Source organism: Dermacentor andersoni, chromosome 4 (genome assembly GCF_023375885.2).
Source record: "Dermacentor andersoni chromosome 4, qqDerAnde1_hic_scaffold, whole genome shotgun sequence".
Classification (NCBI taxonomy): Eukaryota; Metazoa; Arthropoda; class Arachnida; order Ixodida; family Ixodidae; genus Dermacentor; species Dermacentor andersoni.
The window spans coordinates 182,126,070-182,141,747 of NC_092817.1; the positions used below are offsets into that span (position 1 = coordinate 182,126,070).

Sequence of the window (15,678 nt, forward strand, 5' to 3'; positions counted from 1 at the left end):
TACTCGAATCTAGGCCAACCCCTATTCTAAGCCAATTCATGAGTGCCCAAAGCCAGAAAAAATTTTAAAAACTTACCTCGAATGTAGGCCGAACAAAATAGTGAGGACAGTGTTCCCAAAATGAAACCAGCATTTATATAAAATGAACATGCTGTGTGAAAGTGTGAAAGAAAGTGTGAAAGCTACTTTCAAATCTAACAGCGTCTGCCTGGCTGACTCTTTGCTGAAGTATATGACCGGCCTTAAATGGCGCATTGTAATGGAGGGAACATTCGTGCACAATTTGCAGTATAAGTGCACTGATGGCGGCATAGTGCACATCCAAACGGGCTGGTTTGCTTTTGTGCCGAGTCTATTACTACTCTATACGAAATAAAAATTTGCAACCAGCACTTTGCGATACGTGCAAGGCACACTGCGGTCTAGTGGCTGAACCCAGGCTTTTAGGGTTAGCATTGAAATTAGTTTATGAAAGACCATTACACGTCAGTTGTGTGTCAACGCAGGAGTAGAGAAACAAATCAGTAAATTACCACTTTTCACAGTCTCTGGAGACTATAATATATGCAAACGCTTTAAGTATGAGCTTCATATTTCGTGTTATCAATATATCAAACCATTTTGTGATCTCCTTCGAGTTTGATATATTCGATATCAACTGTAGTATGCTGGGTTACTAGACAGAAAACAATTCTTACATGTAGAACTCATAAGGACTGTCTGTGTGCAGCTATCAGGAAACATTAAACCCAGTTCTATATTAAACATGCAGTGGCCACGCATATATTGGGCTATATATTGAGCAATGTGCAAATGCATCGAAGTGTTTTAAGGTGCAAATTCAGGACAATCATAACATTTTGTTGCAGCGTCCATGTTGAATCTCAGCATGCACAAGCGAAGCTGTGCCCAGCCCTGTAACTGGAGACCCCAAAATAATGCCACACTCACCCAGACGCCGTGGCAGCCAGCCCTTGACTGTTCGTCCCCGCTCCACGTCGACCAACACCCGGCGCCCGTCAATCTTCTTCCCGTCAGCATGCTTGTAGGCCGCTGATAAAACGTCACCATCACACCCACTCAACATATGCCAAACCATAGTGTCCAGAAAGGGCCACCCACACTCGAGCAAGCAAATGAGGCCACCACTGCACAGCAGCCAAAAGTGGCATATACATCGTCGCCTATCTAGCTACAAGTAGGCATCTCAATCATTCGGCCAAGCCCTCCCCCTACGCCTATACCTGCCATTAGGCAGAGATGAGCTGAACCAACTCCAGCCATAAACTCACAGCCAAGAGAAAAAGTTCAATACAATAATCAGTGCCATCTTGGAACAACAAGAACTGGTGGCACAGCTTTTGGCAAGCTTTCAAGAGGACAGCTATCATTTTTGTACAAGTCTGATGGCCACCATTGCCTTGCTCGAGCATGTTCCCCAGTGAAGTTCACTTACCGGAGTACTTACCGGAAGCTCACTTGGAACTTACCGCCACTCCGGTTAGTGACAATTTCATGTTCCCCACACCCTAGCGTCCCACCCCCATCCCAGAGCACCAATCACAGGAAAAGCCTTACCAAATTGCATCCTTCAATAGCCTCACCTTTCTTTCCATCCAAAGTAAGACACAAAAGCTGCTCAACTGAACACAACCAGTAGACTGCATCACATGCCACGTCCTGCTTAACTGTCCCTTTCATACCGTTTGTGTTGAAAACTGAAACCCTCATGCTCAGTCTTTACAAAGCTGTAGAGACATGCTGTGCTCTTTGCTTGGAGCTGCCAAAGCAATCAATGCTCTAAGTCTATAACATTTGACACCGTCAGTCTTGTATTCATCATTTGTGCCAAAAGGTATCCTGGGGGAGCATTAATCTCACCAAAAGTCCGTTACAAAGATGGCAACACTAAGCAACATCAGAATTCACAACATTCGTGCCCTTGACTATCTCACAGTAACCATGTGCTTTTGATAGCACTGCTGAGACATGTCAAGAAAATGGCAAACGAAAATGAGAAGCAAACAGAAAGAGAAGCCATGCATGGTAACAAAAAGCAACAGTGGATACGCTTCATGCCATTAAATCTCAACGACACATTACACAATTTTACACTTTTAAAGTTTGCGATAAAAAAGAACCCCATTCAGAAAAGTCAAACGCTGCATGACTCCTATGTCCAATGATCCCATAAGAACGCATAGGAACTTTATTTGTAGGATCCCTGCATGTTCATATGGGATTATTGGATACTGGGGTTGTAGGGCATATGGTACTTTTTTTCTTTCATTTTCTTTTTTCATTGCGCTTCCTCTCACTAAGGCATTGCAGATGGCACTTCTGTCAAAAACATGTAAACAGCACTGCAGACATGAATATGACTTGTTTTATATTAGTTTAGAGAAGTCTAATGACCATAGAACATGACCCAGAAATGTCTGACTTGGACTGTCTCCTAGTAGAACTAATTCCACAAACCGTAAACTTACCCGCCACATTCCCAGGCATGAATATTTGTTTTATACATAGCAAACAATGTCAAAGCACAATTTCAAGTATATTGTACTTCTTGGACGATGAGAAGTTGTAAAATGCAATACTCCCATTACGAACACACCTGCGTAATTTTGTTGTCACCAATATTGCATGCATTTCTTTCATATAGTGCTGTGCAGTTTGCTGCTTCTCAATGTGGAATGCTAGCAGATGCCAAGATGTCCATTCCTCTTCCTCAGAGGAAAGTACCATGCCACAGAACAAGGAAACCTTACGCAATACAGATGAAAATTACACCAAAAGAACGAAAATTTTTTTTCCAGTGAATGTGAACCAGTGAACACCTTAAAGAGCATAAACACCAACAGAATCTTGTACACGTCCTGGCCAGACACTTTTCATATTCTATACGTCTTGCCCTTTGACACTGGCTCTCAATGGAGCCACGCCTTGGTCAAACTCCAGGTCAGCCACTGGCTGGGGCTGATGATTAGAAGCAAACAGAATTGCCAGCAAAATACAAACCTTACAAAATACAGCTCCGTGACAAGCTTACAATGCAGAGCCAGATATGGAGTAATCAACGGGACAAAACGCAAAATTTTACCGACAGCACAAAGCAATGTGGACACTAGCAACTTAGTTTGGCCACTGTAATCTTTTTGCTGCTGTGTTTCTTCAGAGCCTGCTGACCGTGTTTACAGCTGGGTAGGTTAATCAATGTTTTCACCAAGAACGCCCAGCTTTTCCATCCAACCTTGTCCATGTGTCCACAACCTTACAACCACAATGGCCGGCTTATCAATATATCTCTACACCTTGCACCCTGTCCAGTCTTGATGCATTCCTCTTGCAGCAACGCAGCAACACACATGTGCTGCTTGCAAATCATTGCGCGTAACTCAATGCATGCTACAGCGCATGTGTGCACTCACCAGCATTATACCACCACACAATATGCACTGTAACCATTGTACCCGAGTGAAACCATGACAGGTGTATGTGTACAGGTACATCCAAACTGTCAGTGTAAATGCATGCACTACACAGATTTTACATGGTGTATGGCACAAGAACAAGTATTCAGTATCCAGTTATCTACATCTATGTGGCCTTTTGCTATAGCACACCACCCCTAGCAACAAAACCAGATGTCTATAAACCGTTACTTATCTATAACATGTACAACACAATAAAGATTCTAAGCAATTGACAAAAAAAAGCTGCTAAGCTCAAATGTAAGCCAAACTTCATCCTCAGAACCTCTTGAAGTCTTGCAGCCACATGTCATAAGCCAGTGGCACACACTTTGAAAGATGAAACCATGCAACTCAACAATGTCACCATGACGACGTCCGATGGCAAAGATCCCTGTCAGCTTAAACAGTTGCCTTTTCCCGTCCCAAGGTTCTCTCCCTTGTACCAAGCAGTGGGTTTCAAACAACACCTTGAGAAAGTTGGCTAATTAGTCAAGTAACAGTGCTATTAAAAAGGCCCAGTTAAAGAACACTTATGGAGACAGTACAAAAAATAGTGCCGCAGACTCTAAAAAAATCTTAACAATTTATGTATGGACTGGTTCTTCACGCCAGAACACCACCACCCATCTATTTACCTGGTAGTCACAAAGCACCTACTTCCACATATCACTGCAACATGATTGAAAACGGATACCCGTTGCCTTGGTGCAGACATTTTTTATTCTCATGTTGCCGACAGCATCTTCCACCTTCTATAGCAGATCCTTGTTGAATTTTGCTTACATTAGTCCATTGGAGGATAAAGCAAATGCTTTTACAGGGTACATTTGCTCACAATATCTGCTGTACATTCTCGTCTCATGCACAAGTTCAGTTTATTCCATCCACAGAAATTTCCGTTGGTACATTTTTACAACAATGCAGCTTTACACATTTCCTCCACAGTTACTGGAAGGTACTAGAAACATTGCACATAAGTGGCACGTATAACAATGAAAAAAGTTTGAATGTTTCATCTAACGGAGGCATGATTGTGCAGCTTACAGGATTTACATGTAGCCAATGTGCAATGCAGCATCTGAAGTGCTGGCTGCTTCAGTTACATACTGGAAAACCGTATAACTTAATATTACACGCTTCCCCCACTTCCTTTCCGAAAACACCGCTTCAGTCCCAGTGCTGATCCAAGCCGAGACCCACATTCCCCGTCATTGTGTGCCCTAGTCATGAAGTATGCAGCAAAGACATCAAAAGGTGCCATCAATGGTACGAGGCAGCTGTTTGAATTCATGGCTGGAGTTAACGAGGCATGCATCTTAATGTAGAGGCTTAGATCAAATTCGATCAATTATGGATGAGTATGCAGAATCCACCACAATTCTGCAGGCAAAGACAAGAAATGTAGCAGGGAAGAGTGGAGCTGACCTACCAACAGCCCAGCAAAGGAAACCTGATCTAACCTAAACAGTTAAATTTCACACCTTTCAAAATCCAGGGAGCCACGTGAGCACCTCAAGCAGCCGAGTGCTTGGGAAACAGTGACATAAGCAGCTTCGCTAGGAAATCCTATTTGGGTTCAATAGCTAAGATGTATAAAGACACAGCTATGTGTTATGCTACTGGAACAAAGCATGGATTACTGCGGTGTACCTGCACGGTGTACCTGTAGATGGACGATGCTGAATCACCTAATCACAGTGTACTGCAGCTCATTATTTAACAGATGCAGAAACTTCGTTGTGCTGAATATAACACAACAGTTCCTAAACATTTATGTACAGCCAGTTGAAATTAGCTATAAATTCTTATGGCTATTATAACAGAGGGATTGCCACTATGTACATATTTATGCTTGTTCGAAGCTTATCACGTGATACTAGCTGCAGGAGGAATTTTAAAAAGCAGAAAGCAGCAAATTCTCGCCACACTTAATGGTGGCAGTGCTTGCATGGAACTGATATTTAAAGTGCAAAAGATATCCTGAATGCTAGCAAGGATAGGATAAGGGACAGGCTGCGCTGACTGTGGCTTCTACAGTTTGCACGTGTAAGATTACACTTAAGCTGAGTCTTTCTCCGAGGGTGAGGGAGACAGCAAAGGGCCTTACCCATACACGCCTTACCACAGATACAAACCAAAGCGAGCTCCGTTTAGCGAGACACTATAGCAGACCCCCGAGCACGACATAGTAGTGAGAGTAGGCGCCCATCAGGCATCGCCAAGTCTGTGGTGAGACAAGACACAAGACGCCAAGTCACCACACTGGCACAGCCTCAGCCTCAATCCCGCAAACCGCAGCAAGGCGTGGAACAGCTTGCCACAGCACCTACGCAATAGCTGCACGCAATTTCTCAGTGCCTAAACATGCTGTGCATCACCCTGTGGGGTGGTGGCAGGACTAGCTTGGCCCAATTAATTTCAGCTAATGAATTAACTCAGCTGTGCTATTAAGCTGACAGGACGCAAGCTCATTTGGCTCAGACGAACACGAAATGAATGCAGTCAAAGGTCGGTAACCTCTTTACGTTATTCCAAACCCAACATGAAGGACGGTCCGATGGCCCAGGCTTGGCCAGCGTCCAGAGTAGAATAAAAGCTTCTGGACATGTGCAGAAGTGTTCATGTAATATAACAGCGGGCTTCGCGCAATGGCCTTGCATATATTCCAGGCCATGGCTAGAAAACTAGTGTTGACAAGCTGACCTTGCACGACCATCGTTACTGCTCACATTTATTTGCAATTTTTTCGCCTTTTTCTTCATGAAATGTGAGAAGGGAAAATCATCCTGAGCAACTGCATGTCCACATTGTCACAGGCACATGACCTTGCCTTTTCTAATGCGGAAAACAAATCCACAAGACAGGCCTTTCTGCATGCAGAGTAGAGAATGACGAAGGGTTTCATGGGACATTTCTATGGCCACAGCAACGGTGACACTGTAACATGCACTTTCAAAGCGTTCATGATGGCTAAGTGATACAGGCTACAGGTGTTTTCATTAAACAGCTACAAAACAGTTTATCTGCTGTTGACGCAATCCCTCCCTGATGGAACATGTTAATACCACAGGCTGACTGTTTTAGTTATTTGACATCACTATGTTTATAGTCGCTGTTAAAAGCTGGCTCTCATCGTAGCAATGAACTCATGGCAGTGCCCTACTTGCAAAATTGTATTGTACCATAAGCAAAAGAAGAAAAAAAAAGCCTTGTTTGTTAGTTATTCATAGATCGTTGACACAGTGCATGTGTGTGTGTGTGCAGCACTTATGGCCCAAACTAGGAGAATAACTTCAATCTAGCTTTTCCTTTTGTCTGCAGGGGTGCCCAACCCAACAGAATGCCCACCATGCCATTTAAGCGCTTTCAAACAAGCAGCACGCGACACAAAACAGAGAGGCTCGGTGCAGCTATTGGTGGCACTGCGGCAAGCTGAACCACTGAACCAAACAGCAAACCTACTAGCCTCACGTGACAATGTAGCACGAAATGCCAACACAAAGTGTAGGTGGGGAAGCAAAGGTCACATTAGTGGGTTTCCCTGCTACGAAAAACACAGCAGTACACAATACACTGTACTGTTTTATGCATGCTTGCAATGAAGTTACACACAGCAATCTACTCTCAATATACCACGAGAAACCTAACTTTGCATCTTTCACGATAATGGCTTCATAAGCTCAGACTACAGTGGATGTGCACAAACATTTGAATGCACAGTAATTCCAGCTAATCCTCATACAGAATGGGAAGAAGACATGTGGATGAGTTGCGCATCTGCGAACGGACTTTTTCTGCAAGGATTTTAGCATTGTTGCATGCCAATTCCGTGGGTTGTACGAGCATATTTTTCTTTTATTTTCGGGCTGTTGTAATTTGGGGTGCGGGTTATATGCGGGAAAATATGGTATTTCAGTGCAGTGCTGTAAACAACAAAAACGGTGCGGCAGCAACGATGCACAGAGGTGAGAAACCTGCATTAAGTGCGAAACAAGGAAGTGAGGCAAGGACGCTGCTCAAGAGCATACAAAAGCGAGAAGAGAGGCTTTTGTGATCAGAGGCCAGCAGTACACCCCCCATACCAGAGGTGAAAGAACAGCCAGCGTCCCTACAGTGTTTTGTTGTTGTAGCAATTTTTTTTTATGACTGTCTGCTTGCATTAATATAAAATGTACAGCAAACAAAAATAAAATTAAACATTAACTTCTCACATTTTTGCTGAAGTGCAGTGGTTACCTGCAATTTTGTTTTTAGCGAATCACGGAGGAGCGACTTGGGACGTCAATGTTGCTTCTGCTGAGCGCCACTGGGCAATGATGTGGTCGGCAGTGATGTAGTGAATTGTTTGTATGAATAAAATATGAAATATTTCAATATTGGCGCTTTGACCTTCACTAAAAGCAACTCCAACCGTCAGTCTACGCGACCTGCAACGGAAAGACGGTGGCTAGAAAAGTGTTTGAAGGCCCCTTTAATTACATGTAGCTGTTTGATGCACCGGCAGCAAGAATAAGGAAGTTACTTTAACACACGCTCCAAGACAAATGCACTGTGCCAGCGACGTTTCACTGATGCTTGCCAAAGCCAATCCTGCCAAAGATGTCCTGGCGCAGCGAGGCGAAACTTTGGCCGTGTTTCCACTTTCGGAGTATGAAAATGGTACAATTGGCACAAGTTTCCCACCACTGAATGTTGCAGCACCAGGATTGCAAAACTGTAAATACACTCGAAATCCTGCTACAACGAAATTCCCGTGACGAAATATTTTCGTATCCCTGGTGAACGCTCATATGATTCGATGCATTTCGTACCTCTCGACAATGAAATGTTACTGTACTACAATCCTGCATCAACGAAATTTGCTGGAACATAACTCCGCATATTATATACCTACTTACGCAAGGCTAACAGGCTCCAAAATGTGCTCAAATGTGATTGCTTTGCCCTAAAATTGTGTAAAATAGCACCGCATTACACTTGTGTGGGTGCCGCCATTTTTGTTTACAGAAACAACTAAGCACTGGAAGTGATTGCGTATGCTGGAAACACGTCGTGACCGCCATCTTGTTTGTTGATCCCTTGTTTGAATCGGTACGCATGTTGCTACCGACATGTGACGACGGTTTTTGCAACCTAGTGCAGTGCGCAATGTGTGCCTTGGTGAGAAAAATGCAGCAAAACTAAGGAAATCCACGTCACACCGAGATGAAATTGTCTAAGGCACTTCAGATGGCAGTCACAGCATGGAGTGTCACGCATCAGGCTGTGATTAAGCAACTGTTCGGGAATATGCATCCCTTGCTTCAGGAATGCTGGTTTCGGTGCCATCCGAAAGGCACTGCGTGGGGATTGGGCACTGGATGCAGATTTGCGTGAAGGGGCCGTAATCTCGAACAACTGTCTTCGGGTATACGGGATACGATCCCTTTCATGCTCGGCACCGGAGGCGTATGTACCTACGGACGACAGTGGGCACTAGAGAAATGCTGCAGCGTACGTGGAGTGCTGTTGCTCTGCATCCAGTGCCGAGTTACGCAAAATCTCGCAAAAGTGATTGTGTCTCGGAAAGCAATTGAGCGAGAATACTGCTCCACGGCAGAGCTGCCACTGCTGATTGACGCACGCAGTGCGCCTTACACTGTCGGCAATGCGGTTCTATATCCCCGAGCAAGCTTGCCAAAGTAGGCTAGGGGTAGTTTGACATAAAGTTTAGTTCTGCGATGCATTACCTATCTGTGCTGACTCATATTGCAACGACATTCTCACGAAAGCGAAGTTTTTCACTTCATTGTTTTTCATTGTTGCAAGGCTCAACTGTACTTTGACGGCAAGCAAGGTGGTTCAAGGCAAAGACAAGAGTGCAGAAAAAAAAAAAAAAAGACAATGTGGGACACATTGTGAAATGAAACACTAGATAGAGGAAGGGCACAACACCCTTGTGCATTGTGCCTTCCCTATGTCTGGCTAGCAACCAACTATGATAACCTTACACTGGATTAAAGAAGGGCACAAAATGCTAGTGCTGCACTGACAGCTCGCCGAGACATTTTCTTTTTTCTGCTGATGGCAATATAAATGCATAAGTGCGCAGAAATCCCAGTTCCTGAACTCCCATGTGACCTTTGCTGCCCCTCACAATAAATCCAATGGGTCCCATACAAGTAAAATAGAAGCAAAACGTAGGTGGAAAGCAGAGAAAGAAAAGTGCACACTGGTCGTGTTCGGACCGTGCACAAGACCTCAAGTGATGGCTCCAGCCTGACCGACCGCGGTAGCAGCAGAAGTGTCCTCCGATGTCCGCCGGCGAGTCACACACATCCTCGGAGCTGGGTCTTGACAGCTCTCTCTCGCCCCCTTCTTACCATAAAGATGAAGGGGGGACGTTTCGTTGCACCACAAGAACCCAAAGAAAGCACTTGGCACACAGATACAATGGAAACAACTGTCCCGCTCTACTCTGGCACACAAGTTTCAAAGGCGGTATGGTTCACAGAACCAAGGCACCACTCTCAAAATACCATTATCAAATCCACTTGTAGAGGCATCAGGCAATAAAAAATAGCATGAGAGAAAAAAAAAGAAAGAAAGCTTCAAGAACCCTGTCGTGTAAACAGAAATTCTACTTTACCTTTATGCATGTCATTATACATTGTCTCACCAACTTTCTGCAATGTAGCGAGAGCTACGGGGCATGTCAACTAACCGGAATGAAGAACCAGAGGGGCATCCCCATTGTCTGCCTCTCATCGCCCTCTACGCGATGCTGACAAAATGGAAGCTTCATGGAAGGATCAGCGGCACACAATAGGCAAGCTCTCTTTCCTGCTCGGAACACAGCCTTCGTTACCTATTGGACGACGCAAGCCCTAGCCTTCACTGCACCACACAGGGTTGGTGAGAGAGTACGCAGACTGTGCAGTTCCTATCTAAAGAAGTGAGATAAATAAATAATAATCATAATAATAATAATAATAATAAAAAGAAAGCTGCTAGCAAGCAGCACCATTCTTGCACACTACCATCAGCAACAGCAGACTAAACAAATAGGAATCAGAAACAGCTGCATGGCGTGGCGGTACTCACAGTGCATGTCCCGCTCGTGTTCATACTCGACGAAGGCGTAGCCCCGGGGCTTGCCGGTTATCTTGTTGTGCACGATGACAATCTGCGAGAACACCGTTGAGTGTGAATGCGGGCCATGTACTACTGTAGTGCAAGCGGCAGCATGCTCGTGTTTATCGTTATAGCTTCAGGCTGCCTCTTGCTTTAAAAGGCCCCTCACCAGGTCTGGCCATCTTGAGCTGAGAAGCACAGTGCATACAATGCGCATTGAAATCGTGCCTGCTAAGTGTTGCATCACTACGCACCGCGGAAAGAGCTCAAATTTCAAACCGAACGCCAAACGCCGTTAACTCTTCTCATCATAGACGCCGCTCTCATAGCAGGAGAGTCGACGCATATCGCGCTAGTGTGCCTACGTACATGTGTTTGTGTGGTGACGTCGCTCGTAGTGACACGCGACTTTGAGAATTGTTCAAAACAACATCTGTTATTTGTATAATCTGTTGGTTCAATAGACAAATTAATGCTTAGAGAAATAATAAAACACTCAAACCGAATGTTTTCAAGTTTTTGTTTTACTTTGCACCGCCAGCGTGGGACATTACGTCCATTTCGTCTGCTCGTTCCCATGTCATGCACTCGTGTGTGCAGATGCTGAAACTATACCATTTTCTACTGTGTTCTAGAGCGCGATCATGCTCCGTGATCAGAGTGTGTCTGCCTCAGTATTCGTGTAGCACTGACTTATACCGCAAGTCAGGCGTTCTCGTGCACAGTGTGCAAAATCGTGTGCTGTGCGAAACGAGACAATCGCGACAGCTCGCATGCGACGCTGTCAGCGGAAATGCGCCTCCCCACAAAATAGCAAGAGAGAGAGAGAGAGAAGGCGGGGACATGACGTATGCATCATGTGATCCTCGAGCTTCGGTATGGGAGAACGGAGGGAAGGAATTTCGCTGGTGGGGGCTAGACGGGGCAAGTGGAGAAAGTGTCTCTCTTGGCAGTGGCACTCGCCTCCTGAAATCGTGTGTTCGCAGCACTGAAATATTACTATATCGGCTATTAATGAACCGATTTGACAAATTTTTGAGGCAGGGCGCTCCCTAGAGGCCACGTAACAACTTCCAGCAAATAACCGAAATATGCTATGTAACCTGGTGCGGGGCCCTGTGCGTGTCCTACACTTGAGATTATGTGCAACCCCTAAGACTAGACTTGTAGCAAGACAGCCAACGTGAAGCGACCAGCTATGTCAGCTCGCCCAGCACCCATTGCAGGTTAGCTGCACATGTGCAGAGCTGCACAGACAGCCATGCACAGCCACAGCTGGGCTAGGGGATGAGACGCAAGCTCACCAGGCACCTGTGATAGAGAGCAGTAGGCGCCTTCCCATGCCGCGTGAAAATGCAGGCATGCACTCAGTTTCCTCTTCTGGTACTAGCAAATCCTCTCGCAGGTTGTATCATGTTATTGCCGACAAATATACCAGCTTCGTAGGCCAGCTTGATTTCTTTTTGGTTTCCCATCCCTGTAGTAAAACAACGAAGCACGTCTTAGGGTGCTCGGGCCCTGCCAGCTCAAAGCGCATTGGAATCTCGTACTAGAGTGCAGTACACTTATAATGATACCAAGAAGAATGAAAAATCTGTGATCGTTAAAACAGATCATCACTATATCTCAACTGCTGTATATAAAAAAAAAGCTGTCGAACACGCCTTTGTTGTTCCGAAACCAAATTTCCTTAATGCGATAAAAAATTGATGTTGTGAAAGTAGGCTGTAAAAAATAAAAGGTTTATTTATACCTCTAAACAACATGTCAAGCGTTAGGCGCACTGAAATAGTCCGAAATCTGCACTTGCTCTCGCAGAAGTTTCAAGTTCCCAACCATGGCGTGCATGGCGTCCAGCTTCCACATGAACACTGGCAGCTATAATTTAGCATGCATGAAATCAATGAGCGACTCGACTGACAACAGGGCACTCTGGGTAGACATCGGGGTCGGTGTCAAAGACTGCCAGTCTCATCGTCACTGCTGCTGCTGTAGTCGCCTCCGTCACACAACACCAGTATCTGTTGTGACAACTATTTCCCCGTTGGAGATCTATTCGCAGATCGAGGCAGCACTATCTGCACTCAGAAACTCCTCCATCAAAGCACCACCTATTTTATCGCTAGTGGCGACGTGTTCTCAGAGTTTTGCAATGTCAGTGGCTTCTACCGTGTTGTTTTCACACATGGGGGGTTACACCCTGGTGCCCAAAGCCTGTATTTTCCGTTGGTCGGCGTAGCCCCTGATTCTAGCCTTCATGATCGTGGCGCTCCCAGTTTTCAGAATCGTCGATCAGATCAACTGTGCGAGCTCGTACTTTGTTTGAGTCTTGCAAAATTTGCGGCTTTGTCTCAAGCGACACAGCTTTGCACTTTGTTGGCGTGGTTACTCCTGATTCCGCGGCGCATTTCCGCACTCATTGAGAGAGAGAGGGAGATTGTAAAAATGTAGAAAGGGAGCGCAGGCATGGTTCGCTTCTCGCTTATGTGTTTAGAACTCGCTGAAGACTTAGCGGTACATTGTGTACCTGCCCGTTAATGCATACTATTCACTCGTTTTTGAATGTCCATAATACTCCTCAGTTGCAGTTGCGCTCCTACGACCAACCGATTCTGCACGGAGCGTGCCAGGTAGGCACAGATCTCCTTGGCCATTGAAGAGCCTAGCCCAGGCACGTACCCAGGATCTTTTTTCAGAGGGGTGGGGGAGGCAACCTCCAAGGTAACTTTTCTATGTAAATGAGGGGGGTTGCATTTTTACTAGCAGAAACATTAATTCCCACCGTTCGCTATAAAGGTGCGTAAACCCAAAAAAGAGAAATGAAGTAAGGTGCATTTCACAAGAACGCCTGTGATATAGACGTATCCTTAATATGGCAAACCAGGAACCACATCAAATTGGCTCGTGCAGGAAAGAAACTCAGGAAGGAAACAGCCAAGAACAAGTAAACAAATGAAAGCGTAAAATGAAGATTTCTGGTAGTATTTTTCTAATTAGCTCTGGAAGAGTTATCGAGAAAGATAAATTTGCAGAACAATCACAGTTCTTTTGTATCCCTTGTTTACTGCTCAATCAAGTTAGGTGCCAAAACCAACTTGTATCGTTACTTGGGAAGTTGCGTAATGAAGCTTGGGCGCCAGTCCCGTACAACCGCATAGAGCGCTGGACGCTGCAGTTCTCCACGTACTGCGCACTCGCAGAAGGTTAGAAAAACATCCACATAAGCATAGTAGAGAAGTGGCTATGTCAGGCGGCTTGAATGATAACTGTAGAAGCGTCATTCAAAATACAGGGAACCATTCTTCACTTCTGGCGGCATTTTGTCTACTTCCTTTCTAAATAAAAGAATTTTCATGCATAAATATTTTCACAAACAATGGTTAAATTTGTTAATTGTTGCTTTTCCTTCCTGTTTGGCTGTTTCCTTGGCTCTCTCCCTTAGAAGATCACTTAATTTTTCAAGATCTTGCTATTCGTTTCTCCCATTGCCAATTTCGCACGAAAAGTGCTCTACGATTAAGGAAAAAGAAACCAGACGAGGTAACGGGTGACATTCATATTTCTTATAAATTGAACGGTTATTGCAGGGTTTGATTGAAATTCTGAATTTTTGGGGGATGGCTGTGAAACGTAGATCGTTGAAAAGATATCAGTGGGGCCTTTTGCAGCAGCAGCACCTTGAGATTTCGAAACAAGCATAGAAATAACGAGAAAGGTGAAAACATTCCGCCATCTATTAGCTGGGAGAATATCAAGCTGTTTCAGTTTCACGCCCTCAGTTCAGTGACCTTTTTCTCGACCCGATCAGCGATCGCTTCGACGCCTCGGCCATAATAATATTGTAACAGCAGTCCAGTGCTGACCATCGAATAGCTGTAAAGTCTCAAGACTGATTTGGCGGCACTTTAGGAATATGACTGAGGAGTGGTGGCGTGGGCGGGGAGGAGGGGGGTGGGTTATACCGCTTAATTTGGAATGGGGCCGCTCAATTTGGGAGGCCCCTCCTTGGGTATGTGCCTGGCCTAGCCTCTGAGCCGCCCCGGAGCAACCTAGAGAGATCCTGTTGCCCGCGAGAGCATCGTGGAAACCGTGGAGTGCGCACATGTGTGCAGTTGTTTTGTTCGCCGGCCACATTGCACGTGAGCTAACTTCGCGACAGTAATTTGCGGACGCTGTGTGACTGTGACAGGACCCCACAATGTCGAACAGGCAAGCATCGCGTGACGGCCATCAAAGAAAAACTGGAGATCATCAATGCCATCCAACGTGGAGCAAAAAAGTCTGCGTTGGCATGGGAGAAAGGCCTGCCACTGACTACTGTTTGCAGCATTTGGACAGCGAGAGAAGGTGCTGAATGGTGCACCGTCTGCACCGTCCAACCTCATGCATTGTCATTTAAAAGGTTCAAGTTACCCAGACGTCAAGGAGGCTTTGGTGCATTCTCACCGAATGAGCGTAGTGCTTCGGGCCACGACAGTTTTGTTTGCAGCAGTGGCAGGTTCGCTAGATTTAAGACGCGGTACAACTTAACCACAAAGGATTTTTCTGACGAAGGTGCAGCAGAAACAAAAACAGCGCGGAGGACTGGGCCAGCAGCAAGTTGCAACATATCTTGCAAGAGTATTCTCTAGAAGACATATTTAAGATGAACGAATCGGCACTTTCTTTCTTTTTTAGGATGTTGCCGAACCAAACTAACTTTTAAATCTGCACAGGCAGAAAACAGGCAAAAGATAGAATATCGGCTGCATTTCCAGCCAACATGGCAGGGACAGAAAAACTCGATTTACGATTCCGAGCTTCACGATGAAAGGCAAATTCTCCCGCTTTCTAGCCATCACGGCAACCCTGTGGGAAAAGGTCCACAAGGCGTGAACACAATGAGAGAAGTGGTTCATTGTGAGAAAGGGAAAGTTGGTGCTATCTTCTGCAGCCCTTGACAAACACAATAAACAAGAAAAGCAGCAAGATAACTCGCACTTGCACGACGAGGGCACAAGAGCCTCTGATTGGCTGTCTGAGCAAGCGCTGCAGGCAGGCCAGGATAATATTTTGGAAAGGGGGGGAGGGGGGTGTCGACGGCTCGCCT

General features: G+C 45.3%; 1 protein-coding gene across 1 annotated transcript in view; it reads right to left on the reverse strand.

Moving 5' to 3' along the window:
* Positions 1-15,678, reverse strand: part of LOC126530636 (uncharacterized) — a 61,487-nt gene that overhangs the window by 27,757 nt on the left and 18,052 nt on the right. The window contains exons 6-7 of the mRNA XM_050177900.3: positions 10,560-10,641; positions 952-1,053 (exon numbers count right to left, since the gene is read on the reverse strand). Of these exons, the coding sequence (XP_050033857.1) occupies positions 952-1,053; positions 10,560-10,641 (184 nt within the window). The remainder of the gene's footprint in view (positions 1-951; positions 1,054-10,559; positions 10,642-15,678) is intronic.